General features: G+C 55.5%; 2 protein-coding genes across 13 annotated transcripts in view; both read right to left on the bottom strand.

Annotated features, from left to right (window-relative positions):
• Nucleotides 1–1,496, bottom strand: part of NLRC3 (NLR family CARD domain containing 3) — a 40,835-nt gene extending 39,339 nt beyond the window's left edge. For 3 of the 7 annotated variants that reach the window (XM_031657944.1, XM_031657945.1, XM_031657946.1), the window contains exon 1: nt 1,053–1,492. The gene's annotated coding sequence lies outside the window, so the exon portion shown is untranslated. Of the gene's footprint in view, nt 1–1,052 lie in introns of all 7 variants that reach the window. The other 4 variants (XM_031657943.1, XM_031657942.1, XM_031657948.1 and 1 more) reach the window with 3 other exon arrangements.
• Nucleotides 1,497–5,050: 3,554 nt separating this feature from the next.
• Nucleotides 5,051–27,724, bottom strand: part of SLX4 (SLX4 structure-specific endonuclease subunit) — a 29,461-nt gene continuing 6,787 nt past the window's right edge. For 4 of the 6 annotated variants that reach the window (XM_021931701.2, XM_017953134.3, XM_017953136.3 and 1 more), the window contains 12 exons: nt 26,131–26,320; nt 25,021–25,233; nt 21,582–21,778; nt 21,164–21,480; nt 19,973–20,204; nt 19,400–19,488; nt 18,240–18,386; nt 16,180–16,346; nt 12,487–14,783; nt 8,611–8,713; nt 6,932–7,351; nt 5,051–6,556 (listed from right to left, as the gene is read on the bottom strand). In XM_021931701.2, coding sequence (XP_021787393.2) covers nt 6,205–6,556; nt 6,932–7,351; nt 8,611–8,713; nt 12,487–14,783; nt 16,180–16,346; nt 18,240–18,386; nt 19,400–19,488; nt 19,973–20,204; nt 21,164–21,480; nt 21,582–21,778; nt 25,021–25,233; nt 26,131–26,320 — 4,724 coding nt within the window. In that variant the 3' untranslated portion in view covers nt 5,051–6,204. Of the gene's footprint in view, nt 6,557–6,931; nt 7,352–7,629; nt 7,680–8,610; nt 8,714–12,486; nt 14,784–16,179; nt 16,347–18,239; nt 18,387–19,399; nt 19,489–19,972; nt 20,205–21,163; nt 21,481–21,581; nt 21,779–25,020; nt 25,234–26,130; nt 26,321–27,724 lie in introns of those variants that run through there. The other 2 variants (XM_017953135.3, XM_021931703.2) reach the window with 2 other exon arrangements.

Raw genomic sequence — 27,724 nt, 5'->3', positions numbered from 1 at the left:
GTCGTGCAGCCTACAGCCTGTGATGGCCGACAGTGAGCCCCAGGCTTGGGGGGCACCTCCAGGGAGGGGACCAGCAAGGACACCAGGGCCCCTGGAGCCTGGCCACAGGGGAAGACCCTGCAGCCAACACCTAGGCTGGCCCAGGGCAGTGGCAGTTCTCCCAAGAAGGCCTCCGTGGTTGCCATCTCTCTCGAGCCTTGTCTCACCCAAGGCTGTGGCCGGGAGAGGCCCTGGGGCTGCCCACTCACCTGGGGGCGGCGCCTGCACCCTCCCTGCCCCTCATGACCTTGCCCCTCCTGTGTTGTCACCTCCATCTACAGGTGGGGAGCTGAGGCCCAGAGAAGTAAGTAGCCTCCCATGGGGGGTCCCAGTGCCAGGAAGGGTGTCCGGGTCTGATGATTCCCTGGGCCGTGGCTCAGCATCACCACCGCCCAGCATCACCACCGCCTGCCTCCAGCACCTTCAAGATGCTTCCTGCTCCTCCTGGGCCATCACTGGCACCTGGGGGAGCTGGGCTTTGTCCCTGGACCTGTCCTTGGCTATCCTTAGGCACATGTCTGTTTTTTTCTCTCTCTCTTTTTTTTTTTTGAGATGGAGTCTCGCTTTGTCATCCAGGATTAAGTGCAGTGACTCGATCTCGGCTCACTGCAACCTCCGCCTCCTGGGTTCAAGCGATTCTCCTGCCTCAGCCTCCTGAGTAGCTGGGATTACAGGCGTCTGCCACCATGCCTGGCTAATTTTTTTTTTTGTATTGTTAGTAGAGATGGGGTTTCACCACGTTGGCCAGGCTGGTCTCAAACTCCTGACCTCAAGTGATCTGCCCGCCTTGGCCTTCCAAAGTGTTGGGATTACAGGCATGAGCCACTGTCCCCGGCCACGTCTGTTTTTTCTACAGCATGAGCCAGTCCTGCCCCAGGAGACACCTTGGAGTCTTGTGGAGTCTCCTGAGTCCCCCTCCCCAGAGTAGCTCAGGCCTTAAGGCCACCATCCTTCCTGCTAGCATCCCTTCTCCCTCCCCTGCCCTGCACTGCGGTCACCTGGACCCAGCTTACCTCTCGGGCCTCAATGCTGCTCCAGGGACACCAAGACAGGGGGGCCTGGGGGCTCCATCTCCGTGCTCCTGGGCTCAGCCCTGCTCCAGCTGGGTGGTGGTAGATGCCCTGGGGATCCCTGTGCCAGCCCGAGTCCTCAGGACCAGGGATCAGGGCGCTTCCCACGCCAAGCGACCGACCATGCGGCGGCCGAGAGTAGCGTAGCCCTGACCTTCTGCAGCCCCGCCGAGCCCACCGGCTGTCCCTGCAGCTCCGGGTCCTCACCTCTTCCTGTGCTGGGCTCCACCTCAACCTTCCTTCCTGTCTGATTTCAACAGCCAACAGCCTCACAGACACATCGAGGAGCCAGGGCTCCCAGGCTTGGTCACCGCCCTCCTGTAAGTCAAGTGTGGCGGTGATGCTGGGGGTCTTGACTCTGGGACTGTGTCCCTGCAGGTGGCATGCTCAGGATAAAGTGGCCGGTGCCAAGATTGTTGACACATCACCTCCATCCCACCACAAAGGAAGCTGCCCTGCTATCGATAAATGCTTGTTTTCAGGCGGGTGGTGGTCAGGAAATCAAGTGAGCAGCCTGAGGTCACGCAACTAGAGGGTGACCCCACCAGGACCGAAGTGCGCCCTCCCACCTCCAGACCACCCTGTGGCCTACCCTATTTATTTATTTATTTGTTTATTTATTTATCTAAGACAGAGTCTTGCTCTGTTGCCCAGGCTGGAGTGCAGTGGTGCAGTCTCAGCTCACTGCAACCTCCCCCTCCCGGATTCAAGAGATTCTCCTACCTCAGCCTCCTGAGTAGCTGGGATTACGGGCATGCACCACCATGCCCTGCTAATTTTTGTATTTTAGTAGAGGAGGGTTTTCGCCATGTTGGCCAGGCTGGTCTTGAATGCCTGACCTCAGGTCAACTGCCCGCCTTGGCCTCCCAAAGTGCTGAGATTACAGGCGTGAACCACTGCACCCAGCCTATTTATTTTTTGAGACAGGATCTTGCTCCGTCACCCAGACTGGAGTGCAGTGATGTGATCTCGGCTCACTGTAGCCTCCACCTCCTGGGGCTCGAGTGATCCTCCTGCGTTGGCCTCCCAAAACACGGAGATTACAGGTGTGAGCCACTGTGCTCCCCCTTTGAACACCTCTTGCCTTCTTTTCTCTCTGTCATTCAGTAGGCACCTCTGACTCAGCTGTGCCCCATAACATCTTCCTGTGACCAAAGGGCTCCCCAGAGGCAGGTCACCTGTACCCTAAGAGGAAACAGCAGAATGTCACTGTCCGCAGCAAGGGATCCCAGTTGGCGCATGGATGGCCTGCCCTGACAGGGAAGGGCGTGAGGGGAAAGGACATGGCCCAGAGCAAGCCACGTGAGAAAAATTACAATAAAGGAAAAGTATGGGACATCCACCGGGGACAGGGAGCAAGCAACATGGGGCCACTGAGGGAAGCAGGTGACAAGGTGGGAGCCAAGGGACTGGGGTCTTGGGGTCTGAATTTTCCTCAGCAAGCAAGTGGGAGCCAGCGATGGTTGTAGAGCAGGAGAACAGTAGGTCTGGACTCATAGAGCAGCTTGTGGCTCAGGGGAGGTGGGAGGGTTAGCTGGCTCCCCAGAGCCTGTGTGGGTGATGGGGGGAGGGAACTGAGGCAGTAGACCAGAAGTGCTCCTGCACATTCCCCTGCCGGCCTTTTTTCCCTCCTTCCTCTCCCTCCCTCCCAACAATGCTGAGCATGCAGGAACGTGCTGGGTGCTGGGAGGACACCGTGGCCCCTCGAGAAGGCTGCCTGAGGCTCCAGGCAGGCAGAGTGCAGAGCCGGCAGCTGCAGCCTCGGCTGTGAGGAGCAGCAAAGGCGCCTGAAACCAGGCCGCCCACAGGATGTTGGAAACCGCAGGGCCCGGTGGGTATCTGTCACATGAAAGGGGCCAAAGGCTCACTCTGCCTCCCTTCGTGGCTCACGGGGGATGGATGTGGAGCCTGGGAGGACACAGCCTCCTCCATGGGATCTTGGGGAGCAGCCCAGCCCCTGTTCCTTCCCCTCGCAGGAATGTCCATCAGTCCACACAGGGCTGGTCCCGTTCCCCACTCTGCCCGCTCTGCTGAGAACCAGATGGGCCGTCCTCCTGGCTCCTGGTGGAGGGGGATGCTGGGCTGGGGGCTTCCTAACTGTTCTCACTTTGAGGCTTTCTCTCCACCCAGAGCTGGGGTCAGCCGGACAGGCAGTGGCCTCAGCCCTTCCTAACTTGGCAACAGCATGAGGCCCCTGCCTGCAGGCTCTTTCTCTGTGAACCTCCTCGCCTGGGCCCAGGCTGGGCTGTGGCTCCCCTGTAACTGCCTTGAGGGGCCGTGCCCAAGCCATGCCGGGTTGGGGCCACCAAAAGTGGAACAGGCCTGGAGGCCTCTTCACATTACAGCGAGGCAGGGACAGACCCGTTTTCTGATTTAGTTGTTACCAATGAAAGTTCTGCTTCCAGCCTTTTTTACCCCCTTTAGAAATTTTTTTAATATTGTTTTCAAAATAGAGACTTGGCCTCACTATGTTGCCCAGGCTGGTCTCAAACTTCTGGGCTCAAGTGATCCTCCTGCCTTGGCCTCCCAAAGCACTGGGATTATATGTGGGAGCCACCGTGCCCGGGCTGCCAGCTTCCTTCTCAGTCACACGTGGAAGGGAATTCTCTCCCGCCTTGTCCACGAGGAGGCCCCATTGCCTGCCAGCCTTGCTGCGGGTGCTGTGAGAAGGCATTTTCCATCTGTCAGCTGGACCTGGTTTTATGCTGCCTGGGTAAGCGTCATCCCCGTGGCAGGGGCCAGGTCTACTCCTGGATGCCACCACACCTCTGTGGGCTCCTGCAGTGACTCCTTCAACCCCTTTCCCTCTGGAGGCATCAGCTGCTTCACAGCTTGTTTCAGGACAAGGAAATGTTTCTTTGTACAGGTTCAGGGCCAGCATCTAGTCGCCTGGCCGGGTGGCAGTGCATAAACCGAGCCTCTGCCCAGTATTGGCCCATTGGCCCAGGAAGTGTCCAGCGTCCCCAACTGAAACCAAGGTCACTGCGAGGCTTGGATCCAGTCCCCAGGCCATGCCTCCCCCGGCCTTGGGCTCACAGTGCACTCAAGGCTCCTAACCTGGCTTGTTAACTACTTGGAACCCCTCCCCCAACCCGTCTTTACCAGCCCTGAAGTTCTGAACTTTCAAGTCATGGCACACAACACATGCGTCCAAACCACAAACCCTGCGACGCCGGACAGGGGCCCTGAGTGCCCCACCTTCACCACTCCCTCCTGCTTCCCTAACACCAGGGAGGGGGATCAGCCCATCAAGGAAGCAGCGCGTGATGCCTTCCAAAACAGGCCAGAGGCCAGCCTCAGATTGATCACAGCTGATCTCAGGCTCTAAATTGTCCGCCCCGGACACCGTAAGCTGGGAAGCCGGGGCCTCTTCACTGGCTTACGTGCCAGGACACAGTATGTGTGCCAGAAACCACATTTCACCCCCTAAATTCTGCTCAGCCCTAAGACGCAGCTCACAAACCCCAGTTCTGGGAGGCTGTACCTGACACGGCCCTTCAGGCCACCGAAGCCCAACCCCCCACCAGGCCGGGATAGGCCAGTGTCTGTCTCCTCTACTGGACTGGACGCATTGGTAAAGGCACGTGGTGACTCGGTGAGTTGTGTGGTGGGCTGGGCGGTGGCGGGGGTCTGAGTCCGCTTTTCTAGCAACCCCCAGCTGAGGCAGCTGCTGGGGGTGCTTGGGCCCCACTTCAAGGAGCAGGGGCTGGAGCTTGGCACCTGGCCAGGGCTCTGCTGGATGTGGGTGTGGGGATTAATGAACATCTGCACCCCTGGTCTAGGAACTGAAATAAGGAGACAGCAGGCCCAGCTTACTCCGAAGTAAAGGGCAGGTGCAAGGTGGGGGCTTCTGCAGGCGTGGGGCGGGGGCTCAGGGCCACGGTGTCTCCCGCTCCCACCTGTTTCCCTCGTGATCTTCCTGGAGTGTGGCAGCCAGGAGATTTTAATAAAGCCTTTTTGGTTTATTGCACATCATATAAAACTGACTGCACCGTATTTGAAACAGACGAGGACATTCACAGGGATGGAGAGACCGAGGTTTCCTTCTTTCCTGGCCCTCATCTTCCTCCACACTGCTCCTGAGGCTGGAGGCAGCTTTAACCCAAAGAGTGGAACCCGCTAGTGAACATGTTTGTTTTGCGGGCATCAGAGTTGTTCTGGGCCCTTGTGCACTGTCCAGTTGGGAGACTGCTGGTAACAATGACAAGCGTCCGGGTAGCACGGCTGGCCAGGAGAGCTGCACCTGGGCTGTGGCAGTGCAGGGAGTCTGAGGACACCTGGTCTCAGGCTGGTGGTGGCTGGGGTTGGCCTGAGTGCTAAGGAGGACGGGCCCAGGCTGCTGGGGCAGGCTGGACCTGATGTCCATCTCAGAACAGATGTGTGGGGCAGCTGTGCCCAGGACTGGTGGGCTCAGAGGGTGGCAAATGTGGCAGAATAGGCTATGCCCTGGCCAGCTGGTGATGGCCCACTGCCCCCTGGGACACCTGAGGGCCCTACTGGGTTAAAGGGAGACACACTGGGCTGGGTGTGGTGGCTCATGCCTGTAATCCCAGCACTTTGGGAGGCCACGGCAGGCGGACTGCCTGAGCTCCGGAGTTAGTGACCAGCCTGGGCAACATGGGGAAACCCCATTTCTACTAAAATATAAAAAATTAGCTGGGCGTGGCAGTGTGTGCCTGTAGTCCCAGCTACCTGGGAGGCTGAGGCAGGAGAATCGCTTGAACGCGGGAGGCGGAGGTTGCAGGGAGCTGAGATTGCGCCACTGCACTGCAGCCTGGGTGACAGAGCGAGACTCTGTCTCAAAAAAAAAAACAAAAACCAAAAAGGGAGACACACTGTGGGCATGGACAGAGGAAGGGGCTGGAGTCTCTAAATCCAGTGGGTGACATGCTCCAAATGCCACCTAGAAAGCAGAGCCCAGAGGAGGAAGCCTCGGACTGGGCTGTGGTCATCATCACAGTGCAGAGCTGATGTGGTTCCCAGGCCCAGAAATGCCTGTGGAGGCCTGACCCACACCGGGTGTCCCAGGTCCTCCCTGCAAATGGTGGGGGTGGGGGCTGCTGATGGCGGGGTGGGGTGGGGTCGGGACGCCCCGTCAGTTCCGCGCCGCCTTCTTGCCCCGAGGCCACCGCCTCCTGCCCTGGAGCTTCTCCCTGCGGGCAGCGGCGGTGGTGAAGGTGATACAATGGGTGTCCAGGAAGTCCAGTAGCCTGCGCGAGGATACACGGAGGCCGTTCTGCTTCAGCTCCGCCTGCAGCTCCCCCAGCTCAAAGGGCTGGTACAGCAGCACCTTCTGGTACAGGGCCGGCTTGGAGCGGATGTAGCATCTCAGCGCCTCATCCGTGTCCGCCGCCTGCACGGCTGCCTGCGAGGCGCTGGCCTCCTCCTCGCCCTCCTCCTCTTCACCTGCAGACTCAAACGCCGCTCCAAACTCGCAGGAGGAAGAGCTGAAAAGGGCCAGGCCAGGATGTTTTGCGCCTGAGACCAGGTGCCTCTTTGAAGGAAGGAGGGTGTCTACAGGCCCCATGGAGCCTGGCCTGTGGCAGACGATCCCCAGCAAGGCAGGACGGGCCTGAGAGACCCCTGCAGGCTACGCCAGCGGGATCCTGCCCCAGCCAGAAATGTCCAGCGTGTGGGGCGGGAACCAGGAGGCCTGTGCAGGGAACCAGCCCCCTAAACCCACCTGGTTTTCCCATAGGTCAAACCCAGAAGGTGATGGGGGTTTTTGAAGATTGGCCATTAGGCCTCACTCATGCCAACCCTCACACCCACGGGCCAGAGGATACATGAGGCCACTAACCCCATCGCGTCTATCCTGTTACCTCTGTGAGCTCAAGGAGCTGTCACTGCCGTCCACAGAAGTGGCCACGGATTCCTGGGAGGCTGGGAGCTGGGCATCATCATCAAGGCCTGGAGGTGCCTCCTTGGTGGGCGACCTGCTTGGGGGTGCGGGTGCGATGCTTTCATGATGATTCCTTTGATGTTGGGGGCCCTTGGTCTTAGCAGGTCCCTTGGGCCTATGGATCCCGGGTCCTGTGGTGGCCTCCTGCTGGGCATGGGCCCCTGCCCTTGAAGGCTTGTAGGTCTGGGAGGCGAGGGTCTGGCAGCGAGGCGCCTGCAGTAGCGGCTGTGAGGACTGGCTCTCATCCTCAGAGTCTGAGTCCACGGTCTGGTGAGTGTACTGGAATATCTCCTTCAGCTTCAGAACCATCTGGCGTTTAGGCAGAGGGCGGACTCCAAACCTGACGGAGGGACAGGTGGGCCTCAGGACCCACCCACACAGCTGGTCCACACTCCACAATGTTCCCCATCTTAGCAAAGAGTGATGCCCAATGCATTCAGCGAATGGCTTGTGTGACAAACCATAGATGCCTGACTTCTGTGAGCATCAGAGGTTAGTGTCTATTCTAGGCGCCAACTAAGCTTACTCTGAATATTCCAAAAGAAACATTGTCAGCCAGGCACAATGGCTCACACTTACAATCCCAGCACTTCAGGCGGCTGAGGCAGAAGGATAGCTTGAGTTCAGGAGTTCAAGGCCAGCCTGGGCAACATAGCAAGAGCCCGTCTCTACAAAAAATACAAAAATTAGCCAGGCATGGTGGTGTCGCCTGGAGTCCCAGCTACGAGGGAGAATGAGGTAGGATTGCTTAAGCCTCGCAGGTTGAGGCTACAGTGAGCCAATATCACATCACTGTACTCCAGCCTAGGCAACAGTGAGATCCTGTCTCCAAAAATAAAAAATAAACAAAAGATATGCTGCTCCCAGTTCTGAGCGATGGTGGCAGCAGAAGCTTCCCCGGGTGCCCGAGTGTAAGAGGAGTGTCATGTGGATGTGAGAGTTAAATGTTCTTTTTTAAAAAATCAGGCCTCCACTAGACATGGTGGCTCACACCTGTAATCCCAGCACTTTGGGAGGCCGAGGCGGGTGGATCACATGGTCAGGAGTTTGAGACCAGCCTGGCCAACATGGTGAAACCCCATCTCTACTAAACAACAATTAGCCTGGCATGGTGGCGCATGCCTGTAGTCCCAGCTACTCGGGAGGCTGAGGCAGGAGAATCTCTTGAACCCGGGAGGCAGAGGTTGCAGTGAGCCGGGATTGTGCCACTGCACTCCAGCCTGGTGACAGAGCGACACTCTGTCTTTCAAAAAAAAAAAAAATCAGGCCTCCTCACTCAGACTGCTCTGGCTAGAGGGCCATGTCTATCCACACGGAACATGGGGACCTGCTGCCCAGGGGTGACATACAGGAGTCTCATGTGTTGCCTCCCTGGGGAATGGTACGCAGAGAGAACTGGGCGGCTCACCCGGCACCCAGCAGTCACGCATGCTCCCTAAGGAGCCGACTGCAGGCCTTTCTTCCCAAGCCCAAGCCAGCTGCATCCACCAGACCCAAAGAGAACACACAGGGGACCCTTCCGCCCCCAGGCGTGTGAAACCTGGTTACTTGTGGGAGGGAGACCACCACTGTGGGCAACAAGCTTTGAAGACCACCAACCTATCCAGTTCCTTCTTCAGCACCGGCGTCTCCATAATGGAATACTGTGGCATCGGCGTTATGGGCACTTTGGGAGGCAAGTCCTTCTTCCGATGTACACCTTCTGGGTAAAACAAAAGCAGCACACGTTTTAGCACGAGGGACACGGATTGCCCATGTCTGATCCCAGTAGCGTGACCAAGAGGAATACTGCACTTGAAGGTAACCCAAGCATCGTTTTGCTCCATGAAAGCAACAACAGTCACCCCTTCTCTGTCTGGAGCAGGGGCTTCCCGATGACGGCATCGGTGGCACGCACTGAGGACCACACCTTGTATCACACGGATACCGGCTGAACGTGGCTCCTGGGGCCGCTGAACCCAACAGCCTGGCATGTGACTAAAACTTAGGCATGGAAACTTCAAAATGTCTGCCCTGCAGTGACAACTTGAGGCGACAATGGGCCACACTGATACTCTTCAGACAGGCTTAGACATCAGTTTTGTTTTTAAAAAATAATTCATCAATTTAAAAAACCCAGTTAAAAAATGGGCAAAGGATGTGAACAGACATTTCTCCAGAGAAGATCTACAAATGGCCAATAAGCATGTGAAAAGGTGCCGAACATCGTTAGTCATCAGGGAAATGCAAGTCAAAACCACAATGAGATACCACTGCACGCCCACTAGGATGGCCGTAACAAAAAACACAGAGGGCTCGGGCAACATGGCAAAACCCCATCTCTACCAAAAAAAAAAAAAAGCTGGGTGTGGTGGCCAAAGCCACCAATGTGGACAGCTGTTTGTGGTTGTTCCAGCTCTCTGGGAGCTGAGGCAGAAGGATCACCTGAGCCAGGAAGGTTGAGGCTGCAGCAAGCTGTGAACACGCCACTGCACTCCAGCCTGGGCGACAGAGCAAGACCTTGTCTCAAAAAGACAAGCAAACAACAACAACAAAAACAGAATAACAAGTGTTGTTGGAGATTTAAAATGGTGCAGTCATTTTGGAAAACAGTCTAGCAGTTCCTCAAAATGCTAAACACAGTTGCCATATGACCCAGCAATTCCACTCCTAAGTATAGAACCAAGAAGAATGAAAACCTCTGTCTACACGAAAACTTGCACATGAATATTCCCAAGTGGCATTATTAATAACCACAAAGTAAAAACAACCCATATGTCCACTAACAGATGAATGGATAAGCAAAATGTGGCATACCATCAGTGGGGTATTAGTCAGACAGTATGCTCAAAGCTGGGGCAACATAGCAAGACTCTTGTCTCTACTAAAAAAAAAAAAAAATTAGCCGGGCATGGTGGCAGCTGCCTGTAGTCCCAGCTACTCAGAAGGTTGAGGTGGGAGGATCACTTGAGCCTGGGAGGTCGAGGCTGCAATGAGCTGTGATTGTGCCACTGCACTTCAGCCTGGGTGACAGAGCAAGACCCCTGACTCAAAAACAGGCCAGGCACAGTGGCTCAGGCTTGTAATCCCAGCACTTTGGGAGACCAAAGTGGGTGGATCACTTGAGGTTAGGAGTTCAAGACCACCTCGGCCAATATGGTGAAACCCCATCTGTACTAAAAATATGAAAAAATTAGCCGGGCATGGCATGGTGATGGGCGCTTGTAATCCCAGCTACTCGGGAGGCTGAGGTGGGAGAATCGCTTGTACCCGGGAGGTGGAGCTTGCAGTGAGCCAAGATCGTGCCACTGCACTCTAGCCTGGGCGACAGAGCACGACTCCGTCTCAAAATAAATAAATAAAAAGGAATAAAATACTGATCCGTGCCACATGTATGAATCTTGAAAACTGTATGCTAACTGAAAGAAGCGAGACACAAAAGGCCACACATTAGTAATACACGGCTCTGTTTATATGAACTGTCCAGGATAGGCAAATCCATAGAGACAGAAAGTAGGTTCTTGGTTGCTGGGGCTGGGGAAGGGGAAGGGGAGAGACTGCCCCTGGGTGCGGGATTTTTGAGATGATGAAAATGTTCTGGAATTAGAGAGTGGTGACAATTGTACAACACTGTGAATGTACTAAGAACCACTGAACTGTCCGTTTTAAAAGGGTAGATTTTATGGTATGTGAACTATATCTAAATAAAGCTGTAACTTTAAAAAACAATAGGCTGGGCGAGGTGGCTCATGCCTATAATCCCAGCACTTTGGAAGGTCGAGGAGGGTAGATCACCTGAGGTCAGGAGCTCAAGACCAGCCTGATCAACATGGGGAAACCTCTTCTCTACTAAAAATACAAAAATTAGCTGGGAGTGGTGGTGGGCCCCTGTAGTCCCAGCTACTCGGGAGGCTGAGGCAGGAGAATCCCTTCAACCTGAGAGGCGGAGGTTGCAGTGAGCCGAGATCGCGCCGCTACACTCCAGCCTGGTGACACATTAGGAACAGTCAGACTTTGCTGCTTCTCCCTTTTATGACCATGGAGCCCTCTGAGCCCCCGATGAAAGTGGCAGGTTCTGTCTCCTGAGAAAGGCACGATTCTTCCTGTGGCCGCAGCATCATCCTGAAGCCCGCCTCAGATCTGCTCTGCAGCCTCCTGCAGCCGTTCTCACAGCACTGCCTGGGAACTGGTTAGAAATGCAAATTCTTGGTCACCCTCCTGAAGCGAGGCTCTAGGGCAGGCTGGGCCAACGGGTGCTATAAGAAGCTCTCCAGGTGCTTCTGAAGCCCCTGAGGGCCGAGGGCACTGTCAGTCGCCTCATTCATCTGGATTTGGGAGGAAACAGGCCCCCAGGCCACAGGCCGGTGTTCACTCACAGCCTGGCCTTTCTCCCAGTTGTGCTCAGCCCAGCCCGGCCCTCCTGACCCTCCCTGGAGGTGCCTGGACGGGAGCAGCAGCACTGAGGGGGCCAACACCTGGAGCTCTGACTCTCCCCAGGGACTGAAATGAGCAGGGACGTGGCATTCCTGCACCTGAGGGGACCAGGAATAACGGACCTCACAGCCTCTCACACTTGTCCCACCTGATTCTTTTTTTAATTGAGGTGAAATTCACATAAAGAAATCGTAAAGGGAATAATTCAGTGGTATTAAGTATTCACACTGTTGTGCAACCATCACCTCTATCCATTTCCTAAACATTTTCAGCACCCCAAAAGGACACCCTGTACCTCCCAAAAATGGGGAGCAGTCACTCCCCATTCCCCCTCCCTCCAACCCAGGGCAACCACTAACCTGAGTTTTCTCTGGATTTGCCTATTCTAGACATTTCATATCCATGAATGCAGACCTACATGACCTTGTGTGTCTGGCTTCTCACCCGGCAGCATGTTTTCCAGGGTCGTCCCCGCGGTAGCACGTGGCAGTGCCTCCTTCCTCGTTGTGGCCAAACACTATTCCGTTCTCTTGATGGGCGGCGCTGGGCTCCCTGTTCATCTGCTGGCGGGCGTTTGGGTTGCTTCCCCCTTTTGGCGACTGTGAACAGCGCCTCTATGAACGTGCATATCTGAGCCCCTGTTTTAATTCTCTTGGATACACAGGTAAAAGTGGGATTGCTGGGTCCTACAGCTGTTCCGCAGTTAGTATTTTGAAGAACCACCCTGGTCTGATCTTAAGGCACGCCGATACTTGCTGAATGAGTCGCGGCCTTCGGACTCGACGCGGGTCCGTAGATGTGGATTTTAAACACGTGCCCAGGTGAGCACTGGATCCAGGTAAGTCTGGGAAACACTGACTTACTGGCTAAGAAGTGCAGCGTGAGAGCCAGCCTGGCTCTCCTCCACCGTGGAGGGGTCTGGAAGGCAGCGGAAGTGTCGTGCCTCAGGTCAGCAGACATTCAGCGCCGCCAGCCCCTGGGTCTCATGACCGACCTCCACACCCACTTAGTGTAAAACAGTAACAAAGACAGTCCCCTTCCCCAGCTCTCCTGGCTACTCACTGGGTGTCTCTAACCCTTCGGGCTTCTGAGCTCCACCGACGCTTAGCATCTGCGCTAGAGGAGGGGTCTCTGGAGGCCTCTGCTCTTCCCCGTCCCAATCGTCCCACAGAGTCGAATTCAGAAAGCTCAGCCTGCTGTTCCCCGGGGAACCCGCGCCCACTTGCGATTTCCTCCGGGCAGCGCAGCTTCCTCGGATGGGGGTGGTGTCCAGGGGTCCCGGGGAGCGGCAGTCACAGCTGTTGGCGGCCTCCTTCATCCTGCGGCTGGGGCTGCTGGTGCTCAGGGGGCCGGTCCGCTCCAGGTTCCAGTGATCAATGGGAATTGGCGAGAGGGGCTCCATGTGCCAGCAGCAGTCGTCAACTGGAATTGGAGGGTCACTGTCCAGCGGGGGGCTGCTGTTGGCCTGATGGGAGGCCACCTCCTGCTCATCGTCACTGTCCCCGACTTCCACCACTTCACTCGCTGTGGTCTGGTTCAGGAAGCTTGGCCCAGGCGGCGAGTGTTTCAGGAACCGCCTGCTGAAGTGGGCACAGTCCCCTGAGATGGGACGTGGAGCCAGCGGAGAGGAGTACGGGTGGCCCCCAGGGTGGGGACGGGAAGGGCTTTTGTGGCCTTGCCTTCTGCCGTCAGAAGTTCCTGGAGAGATGGGAGTGAGGCAGGAGGATGGTGTCTGGGGCGGTGGTGTCTGGGGCCTGATGACGGAAAACTTCTGTGCAGCCTCGTTCCCTTCCCTGTTTCCTACCGAGGCCCTGGGCGTGTGCTGTGTCACCGCCTCCACGGCCAGCCCGCTCCTGAGGCTGCTGATTTGGGTCTGGGAAGAACAGTCGCGGCTTCTGCTGGCCAGCGGGGTGGCGGGCACCAGCCATGAGGTGTCTGTGGTGCTGCCCTCGCCGGGGCTGCTCTCACGGTCGCAGAACAGCCAGGGAGCCCCTCTGCTGCCCAAAGAGCCCTGGTTCTCCGGCAGCGCCCCCTCATCCTCCCGCTGCAGCGCAGCTTCCCTTCTTGGTGGGCTGTGGGAACGTTCCTGATCTGCATCGACGTCAATGACGGAGAACAGCTCACAGGACCTAGGGCTAATTTCTAGAGCTTTCCTTTCTTCCAGAGGATCACTAGAAATGGACTTCATTTTGGTTTGTTCTAGCTCTAGCTCCTCATCCGAGTCCAGTAAGAGGATGACCTCGTTGTCTTTGTTCACTTTGGATGGAGATTTCTGAGACGTGGAGCTCAAATGGTCAGGATTTGACTGGGTTAGGTCAATGGACAGAGATTTTTCTGGGAACATCAGGACCCCCTTATTTCTGCACTCCAGCATGGACCGACGCTCTGTGCCTTTCTGGTGGCCTGGCTCTTTAGACAGCGTGAGGATGCTCCTGTCCCTTTTCTGCTTTGATGGCACAGTTGGAGACAGCGAGGTTGGGGAGCCCACCTGGGAAGTTCCGCCACGGGACCGAGGTGTTGACAGGGGCAACCCGCTTGTGCGATGAGGCTGATGAGACCCGCGGGGACTCCCGCCCTGGGGAGGCCCCAGTAGGAAGCGGCACGGGTGTGGTGGAGACACCTGCCAGGGAGCCAGGCGATGAGAAACCTCCAGCCCCCTTTCCCTGACAGTGCCACTTCGTTCCTCAGGCTCACTTGTTACTTGGGACGGCTCTGAGATCTCTCCCTGAGTTGATGAGAAGAGCTGTTCGTAATCACCGGCATCATCCGAGTGCGGAAGGGGGCCTTCTTTTCTCTCTGCGCGGCAGCCCCTGGAAGGGCTGGAGCAACTGGAACGGCCAAGCGCCTCCTGCTCGGGGGCCTCTGCTCCCCATGCCCCTGAGCGCTGGCCCTGGGGTGGTGGGAGAGGGCACTGTCCCACCTTCTCCCAGGTGGTGGTGGCCTCATCTCTTCCTGGCTCCGACGGCTCCATCTCCTCCACCTTGTCCGACTGTTCCTGCACCTGGACACTTGCTAGGAGCTGCCCAGAAACTGGACTGCCACCCTCCAGCCAGTCAGCATCCTCGCCAGCTCCCACTGCTTTTTCTTCCTGGAGCAGCTTTCGCTGAGTAGCTGCGAATTCATAAATTTCTTCCATTTCTGCTTCATTCACGTTTTCTTGATCTTCTTCGTGGTCCTTGGATTTCAACAAAGTCTCCGCTTCCTCCTCTTCATCTGCCCACATTGACCTCAAGAGTTCCTGGAAATTCTCGGCCCTGCTTTCGCAATTCTCGGCTTCCTTCTCCTCCCATGGTTTGCCCCCTGAGTCCGTGGTGACAGGCACCTGTTCGCACAGGTGAACAAGCTCGCTCACACCAAACCTGCAACATGAAACCCCAAGGGTCATTGCCACTCTGCATGGGGATGGGCTCTGGGCACCCCAGTGGGGTGGCAGACCAGAACAGAATCTTCACTAGGAGAAATGACCATGACCCAGGCCCTGCTCCCTTTGAAGATGGAGCCCGCACTCCTTGCCAGAAACACCCAGGCCACTTCGTTCCAGAAACCAGAGACTGACAACACTTAAAGCAGGGCTTGCTAACTACAGCTGCAGACATAAAGGGGTGTGTCGGGCTGAATGTAAGGTAACAGTGATTGGCAGAGTTACACAACTGGGGAGTCTGCTGCCTCAGAGGCTCTCAAGACATAGCGTCAGGGCCAGGCATGGTGGCTCATGCCTGAAATTCCAGCACTTTGGGAAGCCGAGGATCACTCAAGGCCGGGAGTTTGAGATCAGTCTGGACAACATAGAAAGTCTCCATCTCTATAAAAAAATGTAAAAATTCGCCTAGGAGTTCAAGGCTACAGTGAGCTGTGATCATGCCACTGCACTCCAGCCTGGGCAACCGCAAGAGACTCTGTCTCTAAAACGATAAAAAAGGCCATGCATGGTGGCTCATATCCATAATCCCAGCACTTTGTGAGGCAGAGGCAGGAGGATTGCTTGAGGTCAGGAGTTCAAGAACAGCCTGGGCAACATAGCGACACTCCATCTCTCCAAAAAATAAAACATAAATGAAAAGACATGGCATCAGATACAATCCACAGCAGACCAAGTCCTTGCATCAGCCCAGGCCAATGGGCAAGCCAGCCAGCCACCTGCTTAAAGGCTCTGTGGCCTAGCCAGTATATTTCCAACCCCAGAGGCTGAGCTGTTCCTTTCCTAAGAAAGCAGCAGAGGGAGGACGCAGGCTTGGATCAGCGACCCAGGCCCTGTCCAGAGGCACACTTGTCCCTCTGTGCTGCTGCCTCGCTCCTAAGATGCTGGCTGGGCAAGCCAGGGGAGCTGCGGCATCTAGGATGCAGCCTAAGCATTCTCTCCATGCCCGTTTTATGGGACTCTGGAAAGGACTGCCATTGTTCAGGTCTAGCAGTGGAACGATCACTGAGCAGCAGTGTTTGGGGGGCACTGTGGCCAAGGGCCATTCTCTATCACACCTAGGGGGTTAAAAACCACGGGACTCAATAGAGTCTTCCTGATCCAGTGCTTGGCACCCCTGCAAGTGTCAGTTCTGGCCTGACTTTCACCTAACACGCCCTGTTCTACAGGGTCATCGCTGGTCATGAACTTGGGATTAAAAGGTATACACAGGACTGTTAGTTCTCTCGGCCTCAGCCCCGAAGCCCCGAGCCCTCTGCAGCAGCACAACCCTCCCCAGAGCTGTCAACCTGCCAGTCCTCGTCAGTTAATTTCAAAGGCTGGGGAGCAATCCAGACCTGTGGGCCAGGGAACTCAGCTCAGAGCTCAGGCCAGGAGGAAGGCCAGTGTCCGCGGTGTAGAGGTAGTGCAGGAATGCGCAGGTGGCCTCAGTGCTCACGTCACCCAGCAGGACACGCTGGGTCAGAATCCCGTCCTCTACAGCGGAGAAGCCTTCATTGTTCACCTGAAGGTGAAATGCAACACAGAGGGTTTACTGACCAGACACTTGTAACTTGGAGCAAAGGAGACGCTCTGGGGTGTCCTGCAAGTCACTAGTCTTTTTATTTTTCTCTTTAGAGACAGTGTCTCCCCGTGCCACCCAGGCTGGAGTGCAGTGGTGTGATCATGGCTTACTGCAGCCTTGAACTCCTAGGCTAATTTTTAATTGTAATTATTTTTTTTATTTATTTATTTTGAGTTGGACTCTCTCTCTGTTGCCCAGGCTAGAGTGCAGTGGCGAGCTCTCAGCTCACTGCAACTTCCACCTCCTGGGTTCAAGCGATTCACCTGCATCAGCCTCCCAAGTAGCTGGGATTGCAGGCGCCCAGCACCATGCCCGGCTAATTTTTTGTAGTTTCAGTAAGAGACGAGGTTTTGCTATGTCGGCCAGGCTGGTCTCAAACTCCTGACCTCAGGTGATCCACCCTCCTCGGCCTCCCAAAGTGATGAGATTACTGGCGTGAGCCACTGCGCCCAGCACCTAGGCTAATTTTTAAATTTTTTTTGTAGAGATGGGCTCTCACTATGTTGTTCAAGCTGGTCGTGAACTCCTGGCCCCAAGGGATCCTCCCACCTTAGTCTCCCAAAGTACAGGGATTTCAGGCATGAGCTGCCGTGCCCAGTCCCTAGTCTTATAAGCAGCTCCATGCCCCAGGAAAAGCATTAGGCACTGTTTATGCAGATTTTTGGCCAATAATTTTACAGGTGAGGCCTAACACTCCTCTTTTGTCAAATCGTATTGGGACTAGATATTCTAGGACCCAGTTAGAGTCCTCCTGATAGACACAACTGGGCTCCAGAACTTTGACAGAGACTGAGAATAGCTCCCTGAGTTCCTGCCCACACTCAAGTCAAATGCCTTCAGTCAGAAAGCAGAAGGTTCATCAGCAACTCATCCCTGAAGAGATCAATTATGAGCTTTTGTAATTATGCAAATAGAGGAAAGAGAAAACAATTCTGGGAAACAATGGATTTTCTTTTTTGTTTTTTTGTTTTTGACTCTGTTGCCCAGGCTGGAGTGCAGTGGCGTGATCTCAGCTCACTGCAAGCTCTGCCTCCCAGGTTGATGCCATTTCCTGCCTCAGCCTCCCGAGTAGCTGGGACTACAGATGCCCACCACCACACCCGGCTAATTTTTTTGTATTTTTAGTAGAGACAGGTTTCACTGTGTTAGCCAGGATGGTCTTGATCTCCTGACCTTGTGATCCGCATGCCTCGGCCTCCCAAAGGGCTGGGATTACAGGCGTGAGCCACCGCGCCCGGCCAAACAATGGATTTTCATTCAACAGAACAAAACACTGATGTTTCCCAGTTCTTTTTTTTTTTTTTGGATGGAGTCTGGCCTGTTGCCCAGGCTGGAGTGCTGTGGCCGGATCTCAGCTCACTGCAAGCTCCGCCTCCCGGGTTCCCGCCATTCTCCTGTCTCAGCCTCCCGAGTAGCTGGGACTACAGGCGCCCGCCACCTCGCCCGGCTAGTTTTTTGTATTTTTTAGTAGAGATGGGGTTTCACCGTGTTAGCCAGGGTGGTCTCGATCTCCTGACCTCGTGATCCACCCGTCTCGGCCTCCCAAAGTGCTGGGATTACAGGCTTGAGCCACCGCGCCCGGCCGATGTTTCCCAGTTCTAAGGCCACCCCTCACACCCACTCCTAACCTCAAGCGTGGGTCTGTATCTCTTCTCCGTGTGTTAGAGAAAGGGATGGGTGGGAGGGAGGAGGTGAGAACATTGTGGGGCAGGAAGTGAGGGAGATGGGGGTGGTAGAAAGGGCATCTGAGACATGGGGAGGCCTGGTTGGAGAAAGGCAGGATTAGAGAGGGAGAGAGAGGAAAGGAGGGCACACGGCGGCCTGCATACTTACATACTGGATGAGGAGCGGGCATCGGGCATAAAGCACGAACTTGTGGGCGTAAAGCACCTCCCCGCTGTCTGTCTGGAACTGGACATCACTCAGGTGTGGGTTATTGACCATGGCACCAAAGTCAGCAACCAGCAGCCCAAGGGAGAGCTGAAGCGGGAGGAGAGGAAGAGCCGTCACCTCCCCACCTCTGTTCTTCTGCTGGGGCAGTGGGAATCTCCCCGCATGGAGGTGGCGTTACGGTGGGCCAGAAGCCAGGACCTGCGTTCTCCTTTCCTCTCCAAAATGGTTCCCACGATGGGCTCAACCTCCGAGTGACCCTAAGGCCCTGAGCAGCACAGAAGAGCAAAGCACTAGCTTGTTCCTCTGGCTCTTGCCAGTGGGTTCCCTGGCGCCCGTGGAGAGGCCAGACATGGGTCTAGATGTGAATTCACAGCGCTGGCAGCTCCTGCACTGTGTGGGCCAGGCTGTCGGATACCTAGGCTTTGAGGAGGTGCACCCGTCCCCTGTGATGGACAAGCACCCTGAGTCCAAGCAGCTCGGGGACCTGGCCAAGAGGACAGCCGGGTCCAGTATGTGATGATGTCCCTAGGCTGGCCTTGGCATGAAGTGCTTGGTTGACACTGACATGCAAATGGGAGGAGGTCCACTCTAGAGAAAAGCCAGCTCCCACCCTGGGTCCTCCCTACACAGCACACTGACAGGGAGGCCGGGCCAGTCTGCTCAGCTGTGCTCTGGAGCCCAGCCCGGACCTGCACAGAGGGGAGGGACAGCAAGCCCTCAGTGAGCTCGCAGCTACTGAGGAACGAGCAGAGTGTGCCTGGATGGGGCAGCCGCGCTGAGAAACTGTAGTCCCTCTACACTCCTGGGACCCGGGACAGAGCAGGCTCTGGGGCCTCAGCCCCAAGGTGCCCCACGGAGTCACAGACAGAAAAGGCAGAAGCCTTGTGGCAGAGCCCCTAGAGGGGCGCCGGGGCAGCTGTGGGTCCGTGGCTCTGCTCACGAATGTCAGGATGTGGCAGCCTTCTGGAAAGCAGAGACCTTCTTGAGAGGCCCCTGCACTTGCGTTGGGGGCCAGAGGCCAGCGGTGAGCCAACCCCATCACACACGTGGCAAGCGGGAGTGGCCAGGACCACAGAGCGTGGGACAGAGCCAGTCCTTACCGAGGTGCGGCCGCCCCTTTCCGGGTGCTTGTCCTGCGATGGCACCACAAACCCAGTCAGAGGAAGGCCGCCGGGCACCACGTCCAACCCTGAGCAGAGCATTCACAGGTTAAAGGAACGTCACAGCCCAGCCACCTCCACCACCAAGAAGACAGCGTTGACCATGGGCTGAGCCGGCCCCTGCGGTGCCTTGAGAGGCGCTTGCTTCCCGAGGACACCTTCATGCAAAGCAAACCCGCACGCCCTGTTTCACTGTGTTAGCCAGGATGGTCTTGATCTCCTGACCTTGTGATCCGCACCCGACCAGGGAGGTAAGAGAATAGCAAAACAGTTCACCCAGAGGATTCACTCGCTGTGGGCAGACAGTTCTGTCTTTGGTTAAAGTGGAAGGAAAATCATGACAGAGTTGTCAACGCCACATTCACCTTTGAGAAAAAATGAAAGCGCCCAGAGGCTGTGTGTTCTCCCACCAGGTCAGAGCTGCCGCCACAGCGGCACAAGAGCAGCCTCAGCCGCGCGGAAGGGAGGCCCAGGAGGGCAGGGCTGGCCCTAGAGTCCCACCCAGCATCTCACCTGCAGCCCCTTCCGAGCCAGCCAGGCCCCCACTGCTGGGCCACGGGCTGGCGCTCAGTCCCTCCCTCGCCAGGTCCATGAGGTCCTGCAGGGCCTGGTGCTCCCTCTGGCTGGCCGAAGGCGACGGTCCCCTGGAGCCACAGCCTGCAGGGGGGGTGCCGTGGAGAGCGGGTGACCTTCGCTCTGAGTGCTCAGGTGGCACCAGCGGCAGCACAGGCTCCTGCATGAGGCCCTGAAAGAAGCCGGTAAGCAGAGTGACCGTGTGGTCGCTGTCACTGACGCACACACTGCAGAAGCCGTCACATGTGGTATGCATGGCTGGACCTAAAACTACAGAGCAGGACGTGGGCTGTGGGGACGGAGCTCCAGCCACAGCCCGGGGCAGTCCTGGGACGTTTTTCCCCAGCACTCATGTCAGCATGCTCCTCCTCTGTCACAGCCAAGGCCAGGCCTTGGCATCTGTTTGCACAAAGGCTTGTCAGGCCAGGGGGGCCCAGGCCTGCCACCCTCCTGAAGTCCATGGCAGGAGGACACTTGCTGCAGGACTGTGTGGAGCGTGTGTTTCAAATGCAGGTTCCCGGGCTCCGTCTGAGGCATTTTGCCAGCTGCCTGGGACTCTTGCTTTTTTTTTTTTTTTTGGAGACGGAGTCTCGCTCTGTTGCCCAGGCTGGAGTGCAGTGGCCGGATCTCAGCTCACTGCAAGCTCCGCCTCCCGAGTTTACGCCATTCTCCTGCCTCAGCCTCCCGAGTAGCTGGGACTATAGGCGTCCGCCACCTCGCCCGGCTAATTTTTTTTTGTATTTTTTAGATACAAAAAACCCTGTAGAGACGGGGTTTCACCATGTTAGCCAGGCTGGTCTCGATCTCCTGACCTCTGGATCCATCCACCTCAGCCTCCCAAAGTGTTGGGATTACAGGCGTGAGCCACCGCGCCCAGCCGGGACTCTGCATTTTCAACAAACTCCAGGAACACACTCTGGTGGAAACCAAGGGTCCTCCCTGATCCTACCCAGAGTAGTTGCTGGACAGAGAAGAAAGCTGCAGCCACCAAGCACCCCTCTGGCCTCCTCCCGCCTCTGCCTTTTCTTCCTGGACTTTCCATCACCTGGCTGTGGATACCCAGTGTTGCAGTTCTGGGACCGCCGGCCTCCCGCAAAAGCCTGTCCCATGTGCCTGAGGGGAGGGACTCACCTGGGCAGGCCGCTGGGGCACGAGGGGAGGGACCAGCCTGGCCGTGTAGAAGGCCTCTGTGGCCCAGGCCCCAGTCAGTGCACTGCCCTCCCACAGAAAGCTCTGCTTGCATTCAGGTGGAGGAGGACACTGGCCCGCTCTTTCCCACCCTTCCTTTAAAATCCTGCTGGCAGGAAGTGGTGGCGTGCTAGACAATTCCACTTCCTCAGAGAGGAGCAGGGCCACACGGTCCTCTATCTGTCGGCCTGTGGTTTCAGAGTCCTGGACTAACAACAATGGGGGAGACACTGGGGGTTTCTTCTTGCGACTTTTCTTCTCTAGAGAGAAACAAAAGCGACACCATCAACGGTGGAGTCAGCCCACTCCCCCGGGACCCGCCGGTGGTCTCTCCCAGGGCCACTGTTCTGGCCACACAAACCTGCTTCTGGTTTTATCCTCTCAGAAAAGGCACTTTCCAGCCTGAGCGCTGGCACAGCCGCACACGGCTCCATCTCCGACCGGGACAGAGCCATGGCCACCAGCAGGTCCTCGGACGGTGCCTCGTCCACCTTCCGCCTCTTCCGTGGCTCCTTCTTGCTGGCGGGTCCCCTCCGTTTCAGACCTCCACCGTGATCACTGAAGCGAGAAGACAGCCAAAAAGAAAAGTTGCTGGGGCTAGAGGAGTGCACGCTTCTCAGGTTGGTCACACTGGCCTGGAGAGGGCTGGGCCTGAGAGAAAAGTGACGGATGTGGACCTGCCAGGCAGACGCATCCCCCACTTCTATTGCCTTGTGTGAACTCATTCAATCACAGGCCAAAAGTTCAACATGGTCCAGGCATGGGAGGGTCTGGGTTCCTTCACGTGCTGCTGTCCAGCAGGCTCATGGCAGATGTCCAGAGCCATCTGTGGTACCTGCACATCCTCATGTGGCTAAGCTCGTCCAATGGAGTCAACAGTCGACGGCTCTAAGCAGGCTCCCTGGACTCCCACCACCTTCACCCATCCATACTTCCGATGCTCCTTACACGGTCCTGGCCACACCAGCAGAAAAGGATCCCTTCCCTCCTGCAGGGGCTTCAGGGCAGTGCCTCTGCCCATGGCCAGAAGGAAGGGCTTCCCAGCTTAGGCTGCCAATGGTCGACATGACACCAGCCGCCACGGGACTCTGCACTTTCAGTGGGCAGCAGTGCGTTTGGTTGGGAGGAAATGAACAGGAGTTTTCAGCTGGAGAGAACCTAGGCTGCCTGGGTGACTCCCAACAAGCTGAGCAGGAGGAGGGCAGAGGCGACAAAGGAACTTAGCACAAACCGGGCCCACCTTCCCTGCACTGCAGTCATGCCTCTGGCTTTTGCAAAAGCCCGTGCTCTCCACGGGGCCAGGGATGGCTCAAATTCACCTTCCTAGGAACCTGGATAATCACAGCCTCCCAGTGGGAAAGGAGCCGCCTGGGCAGCCCAGGACCCTGCCTCTGTGAGGGGAATGCAGACTCTGTCCCCTCCTCACTCCCCAGCAGGCCAGGTTTGGACTGTGGGGAAAGAGTATGAGGTACTCTGGCCGTGGCATGCATTCTGAGGACCATAGGCTTGGCCTTGGGGGAGGGAGGGGTTCAAAGACCCCACAAGGGCATCCAGCTCCTGTAGTTTTCTACTCTAACAACCTTCTTTTTTTTTTTTTTTTTTTTTTTTGAGACGGAGTCTCGCTCTGTCGCCCAGGCTGGAGTGCAGTGGCGCGATCTCGGCTCACTGCAAGCTCCACCTCCCGGGTTCACGCCATTCTCCCGCCTCAGCCTCCGAGTAGCTGGGACTACAGGCGCCCGCCACCACGCCTGGCTAGTTTTTTGTATTTTTAGTAGAGACGGGGTTTCACCATGTTAGCCAGGATGGTCTCGATCTCCTGACCTCGTGATCCACCCGCCTCGGCCTCCCAAAGTGCTGGGATTACAGGCTTGAGCCACCGCGCCCGGCCTCTAACAACCTTCTAAATGGATCCACATACATCTACTTTCAGTACTTGGAGGTATTCTAAAAAGCAGACATACTTTATCTGAGCAGGTGCTTTTGGTATGGTCCTGACAAGAAAGAAGCAATGGCTTAGATGACCTCTATTCTAAGGCCTCAAGGCTTGCACCCCTACCATGCTGGTGTGGAGGTGCTAAATATAGATGGGCTCCCCTGCCAAGAGAATCCCTTCTGCCCTCTGCCATCTCAGCCCCAACTCAGCTCGGCTGCCCATGACCTGTGTGCAAAGCAGTGGGCGGGACAGAGTCATCGCCTTTGGCATTCCCTTTGCTCTTGACAGCGGTCTCAAAGCTGGAGGAGTCAAAGGTCCAAGCTGCCTTTGTTCACTATGAACCTGGTGTCAGCTCTAGCGTCCTCAGCAGCGGGACAGGGTAGAGCAGGGCCAGCCCTCTGGCACTTGTGTGGCTGTGGTTTGCATGCTGAGGACTTGTGTCCTGGCTGTGAGCAGGGCCTCTAAAAATCTTCTGTTTCACCAACTTTGTTGTTGTTTTTGTTTTACGAAGACAGGTTCTTGCCCTGTCGCCCAGGCTGGAGTGCAGTGGTGCAATCACAGCTCATTGCAACCTTGACCTCCCAGACTCAAGTGATCTTTCCGCCTCAGCCTCCCAAGTAGCTGGGACTACAGGTGTGCAGCACCAGCCAGCTAATTTTTTAATTTTTTGTAGTGATGGGTCTTGCTATGTTGCCCAGGCTGGTCTTAAACTCCTGGGCTCAAGTGATCCTTCTGCCCTGGCCTCCAAAGTATTCAGATTACAGGTGTAAGCTACCGTGCCTGGCCAATCACCAACTCTTTGAACTGTGCTGAATAATCTTATGTTAACAGTGTGAAAACTGGACTGCGCTGAGGTGGAAACCATGCCATACAGCCATGAAATGGATGGAGTAAAGTGACTACCAAATTCTTAGATGTGGTAGAGCAGCAGTCCCCAACCTTTCTGGTACCAGGAACTGGTTTCATGGAAGACAGTTTTTCCATGGGACACGAATCGGGGAAATGGTTTCAGCATCAAAGTGTTTCACCTCAGATCATCAGGCTTTAGAGTCTCATAAGGAGAGCTCAACCAAGATTCCATGCATGCGCGGCTCACAATAGGGTTTGTGTTCCTACGAGTCTAACGCCAGCACTGATCTGACGGGAGGCGGAGCTCAGGTGGTAAAACTTGCCTGCCCGCTGCTCACCTCTTGCTGTGTGGCCAGGTTCCTAACAGGCCACAGATGGGTACTGGTCCGAGGCCAGGGGGTTGGGGACCCCTGCACTAGAGGGTATCGACTGCGGGATCATGGGATTGGAAACTCAGGAAGGACCTTGAGGAAAATAGTGCGATGATCGTTTCTGCACCCACCTAAAGGGGCAGGTCCAGAGCCTTCCAGAATGCAGACTCTGTCCCCTCCTCACTCCCTTCTAGACTGTGCCTGATTTCCACCCTAAGTGTTTCATTTCCAGAATGAAAGAGGGCTCTTTTTTCCTCCACCATAAAAAGCTTCTTTTTTTTGTAGACGGAGTCTCACTCTTGTCCAGGCTGAAGTGCAGTGGTGTGATCTTGGCTCACTGCAACCTCTACCTTCTGGGTTCAAGTGAGTCTCCTGCCTCAGCCTCCCAAGTAGCTGGGATTACAGGCATGCGCCACCACGCCCAGCTAATTTTTGTATTTTTAGTAGAGACAGGATTTTACCATGTTGGACAGGCTGGTCTCGAACTCCTGACCTCAGGTGATCTGCCCACCTTGACCTCCCCCAAAGTGCTGCGATTATAGGTGTGAGCTACTGCGCCCGGCCCATAAAAAGCTTTTTTAAATAGAAAAAGCCCTGAGTGCACACAGCAATATTTGGCTTGGTTTTCTTCCTTTTCGTTGACTCACCTGGACACTGGCAGGCTGCTGCTCCCCTCAGGCTGTGCTGTCTGCAGCCGGACGGCCTGCAGCAGGAGCTGGGGGCCAACCTCCATCTTCACAGCACACTGCTTCAAGTGGCTGGCTCTGCTCTTTAAGGTCAGAAATGGTTTCCCACAAATCGGGCACTCAGGGATCTGAGGCACGGAAGGTCTTAGTGCCTTTTCGGCTTCATCCAGGCACCTGAAGGAAGACAGTTAATACAGGAGAACCACCCTCCCCGGGAATGTGGATTGGAGCACATGTGGGTCCAGGTCATCATGGATGTGCTGTGGTCAAAGCAAGTTCCCCAAAGCTAATCCCTCCACACAGCCTGACTCCGTCTCCTGGCAGTCAGCCCCTGGACACTACACTTAGGTATCTGTTAGCAAAGTTGGCTAAATAAAGCAAGGAAAGATTAAATGCAATTACATGATAACTTAGAAATTCCACTCCTAAGTATAGACCCCCAAGAACTGAAAGCAGGTACCCAAACAAATACATGAAACCCATGTTCACGGCAGCTCTATCCACAATCCCAAAGGGTAGAAATGCTCCAAATGTCAGTCAATGGATGAAAGGATAAACCACGGTCATATTCCTCATCTAAGAATGGGAAAAAAACACAGTCTATCCATACAATGAGATACTACTCAGCCACAAAAAGGAATGAAGCCTGTCCCATGCTACAACATGGATGAACCTCAAAAACAACATATTCAGTCAAAGAAGGCAGACACAAAAGGACAACTGTGCAATTTCAGAATCGGCAAATCCATCCAGACAGAAAGTTGATTAGTGGTTGTCAGCGGAGAGGGGCAATAGGGAGTGGCTGCTAATGGGTGTGGAGATTCTTTTGGTGGTGATGAAAATAATCCAAAGTGATTGTGGTGACAGTTGCACAACTGTGTGAATAAATGGGTGAACTATATGTTCTGTGAATTATATCTCAACAAAGTTATTTTTTAAAAAGGGGTAGGTTGACAACAAAGCTGAGGTGCTATTTTCACAGTAAGGTGTGGAGATCCCCACTCCAGCCCTGGGGTGCCCGGGGATTCTGGTCACGTACATGGGAGAGGTGACGGCCCACGCTGCCCCCACCTGTTTACATGCTGTTCCCTTCGGGTCACGTTCATGGCTGAGAGGTTCTTTTGACAAATCTGGCAGAAGAACAACCCTTTTTCCTCCAGGCTATCATCATGTGCCGATGCTCCTACCCGTGCAAACTCCTGCTGCAGGGTCAAGGCCACCGCAGCGTCGCTCTCTGGGGCAGGGGGCCCAAGCCCAAACACTGTGGAGAAGCACCAAAGATCCGTGAGGATCAACTCCAAAGACAAGCTCACCCTCAGACGTCTGCTCTGTCGGCTCTTGCAGACCATGGGGAGCAGGGGGAGCACAAATAAACCAGAACCCAGCTCCACTCTGCAGACCGGTGACTCAGGCACTGTCCAGTGAGACTGGGCACTAGTCAGCACTTCTGCAACAGCCATCTCCAACTTTAACATGCATATGCATTGCCTGGGAAGCTTGTCGACACTCGGATTCAAATTCAGGGGGTCCAGGTCCAGCCTGAGACTCTCCGCCTTCCTAGCAGCCCCCAGGCTTGGCGATGCTGGCACCGCAGGACCACTCTGAGTAGCAAGGACCTAAACTTCCCCACTTCTGCTGAAGTCAGCTACCTTGGGCATTGTAGGTTCACAAGGCTCATATTCCAACAAAGCTAGATGTTCTCTTCGAAGCTCAACCTTTCCTGCTGACCTTTTACTGCCCGTGATAAAACCAGGGCAGAGTGAAATGCCCTTGGCGGTTAAAAAGCAGCATCTCTTACTTAGCATCAGACGCAAGAATGGACTGATTCTGGTCTTGAGATGGCTCCCAGGGTAGCCCATCTGGTATTGCTGGAGCAGACCCCTGTCACTCACAAGGGATACGCCCTGAACGCCTCATAAACCCCCAAGTTTTTGATGGCTGTGGCCTACCAGTGCCTGCCACTGAGGCCAGCAAAACAGCACACCTTCATTTTGGTGCCCTGTTTTGTTTGGTCGTCGTCTTTTTTTTTTTTTCCTGAGACAGTCTCACACTCTGTCCCCAAGCTGGAGTGCATCGACGCGATCTCAGCTCACTGCAACCTCTGCTTCCCACGTCCCAGTGATTCTCCTGCCTCCGTCTCCTCAGTAGCTGGGATTACAGGTGCACACCACCACACCTGGCTAATTTTTAGTAGAGACGGGGTTTTACCATATTGGCCAGGGTGGTCCTGAATTCCTGACCTCAGGTGATCTGCCTGCCTTGGCCTCCCAAAGTGCTGGGATTACAGGTGTGACCCACCGCATCCAGCCTGGTTTGGTTTCTTAACAAAGAAATGGTTTATCTCTTTCTGAGAGCTTGCTAGGTGTGATGTGAAGATACAGAGAGAACTGAGTCAAATGCTGGGCAGGGGCGGAGCTCACACCAGCTGGGTGCCTCCTCTACACCTCACATGTGCATCCAGGACTGATGCCTCGGCAGGACATCAAATCACTGCCTGCTGTGGACCCTGGGGCGGCCTGAGACTCCTCGGTGTTACTGAAGTGAAATCTGCAATGCAATGCCAAGAGCCTGCATACTTATTAGCTCTAGGTCCGCCAATAATAGTTTCTTCCTATTTCTTTTCCCTTTGTAAATTTTCATCAGAAATGAGAATCCATATTGTTTC

The sequence above is a fragment of the Papio anubis genome, chromosome 18, assembly GCF_008728515.1.
Source record: "Papio anubis isolate 15944 chromosome 18, Panubis1.0, whole genome shotgun sequence".
In the NCBI taxonomy this organism is placed as follows: Eukaryota; Metazoa; Chordata; class Mammalia; order Primates; family Cercopithecidae; genus Papio; species Papio anubis.
The sequence above is the reverse complement of the archived record's forward strand: the minus strand, read 5'-3'. Positions and strand labels throughout refer to the sequence as shown.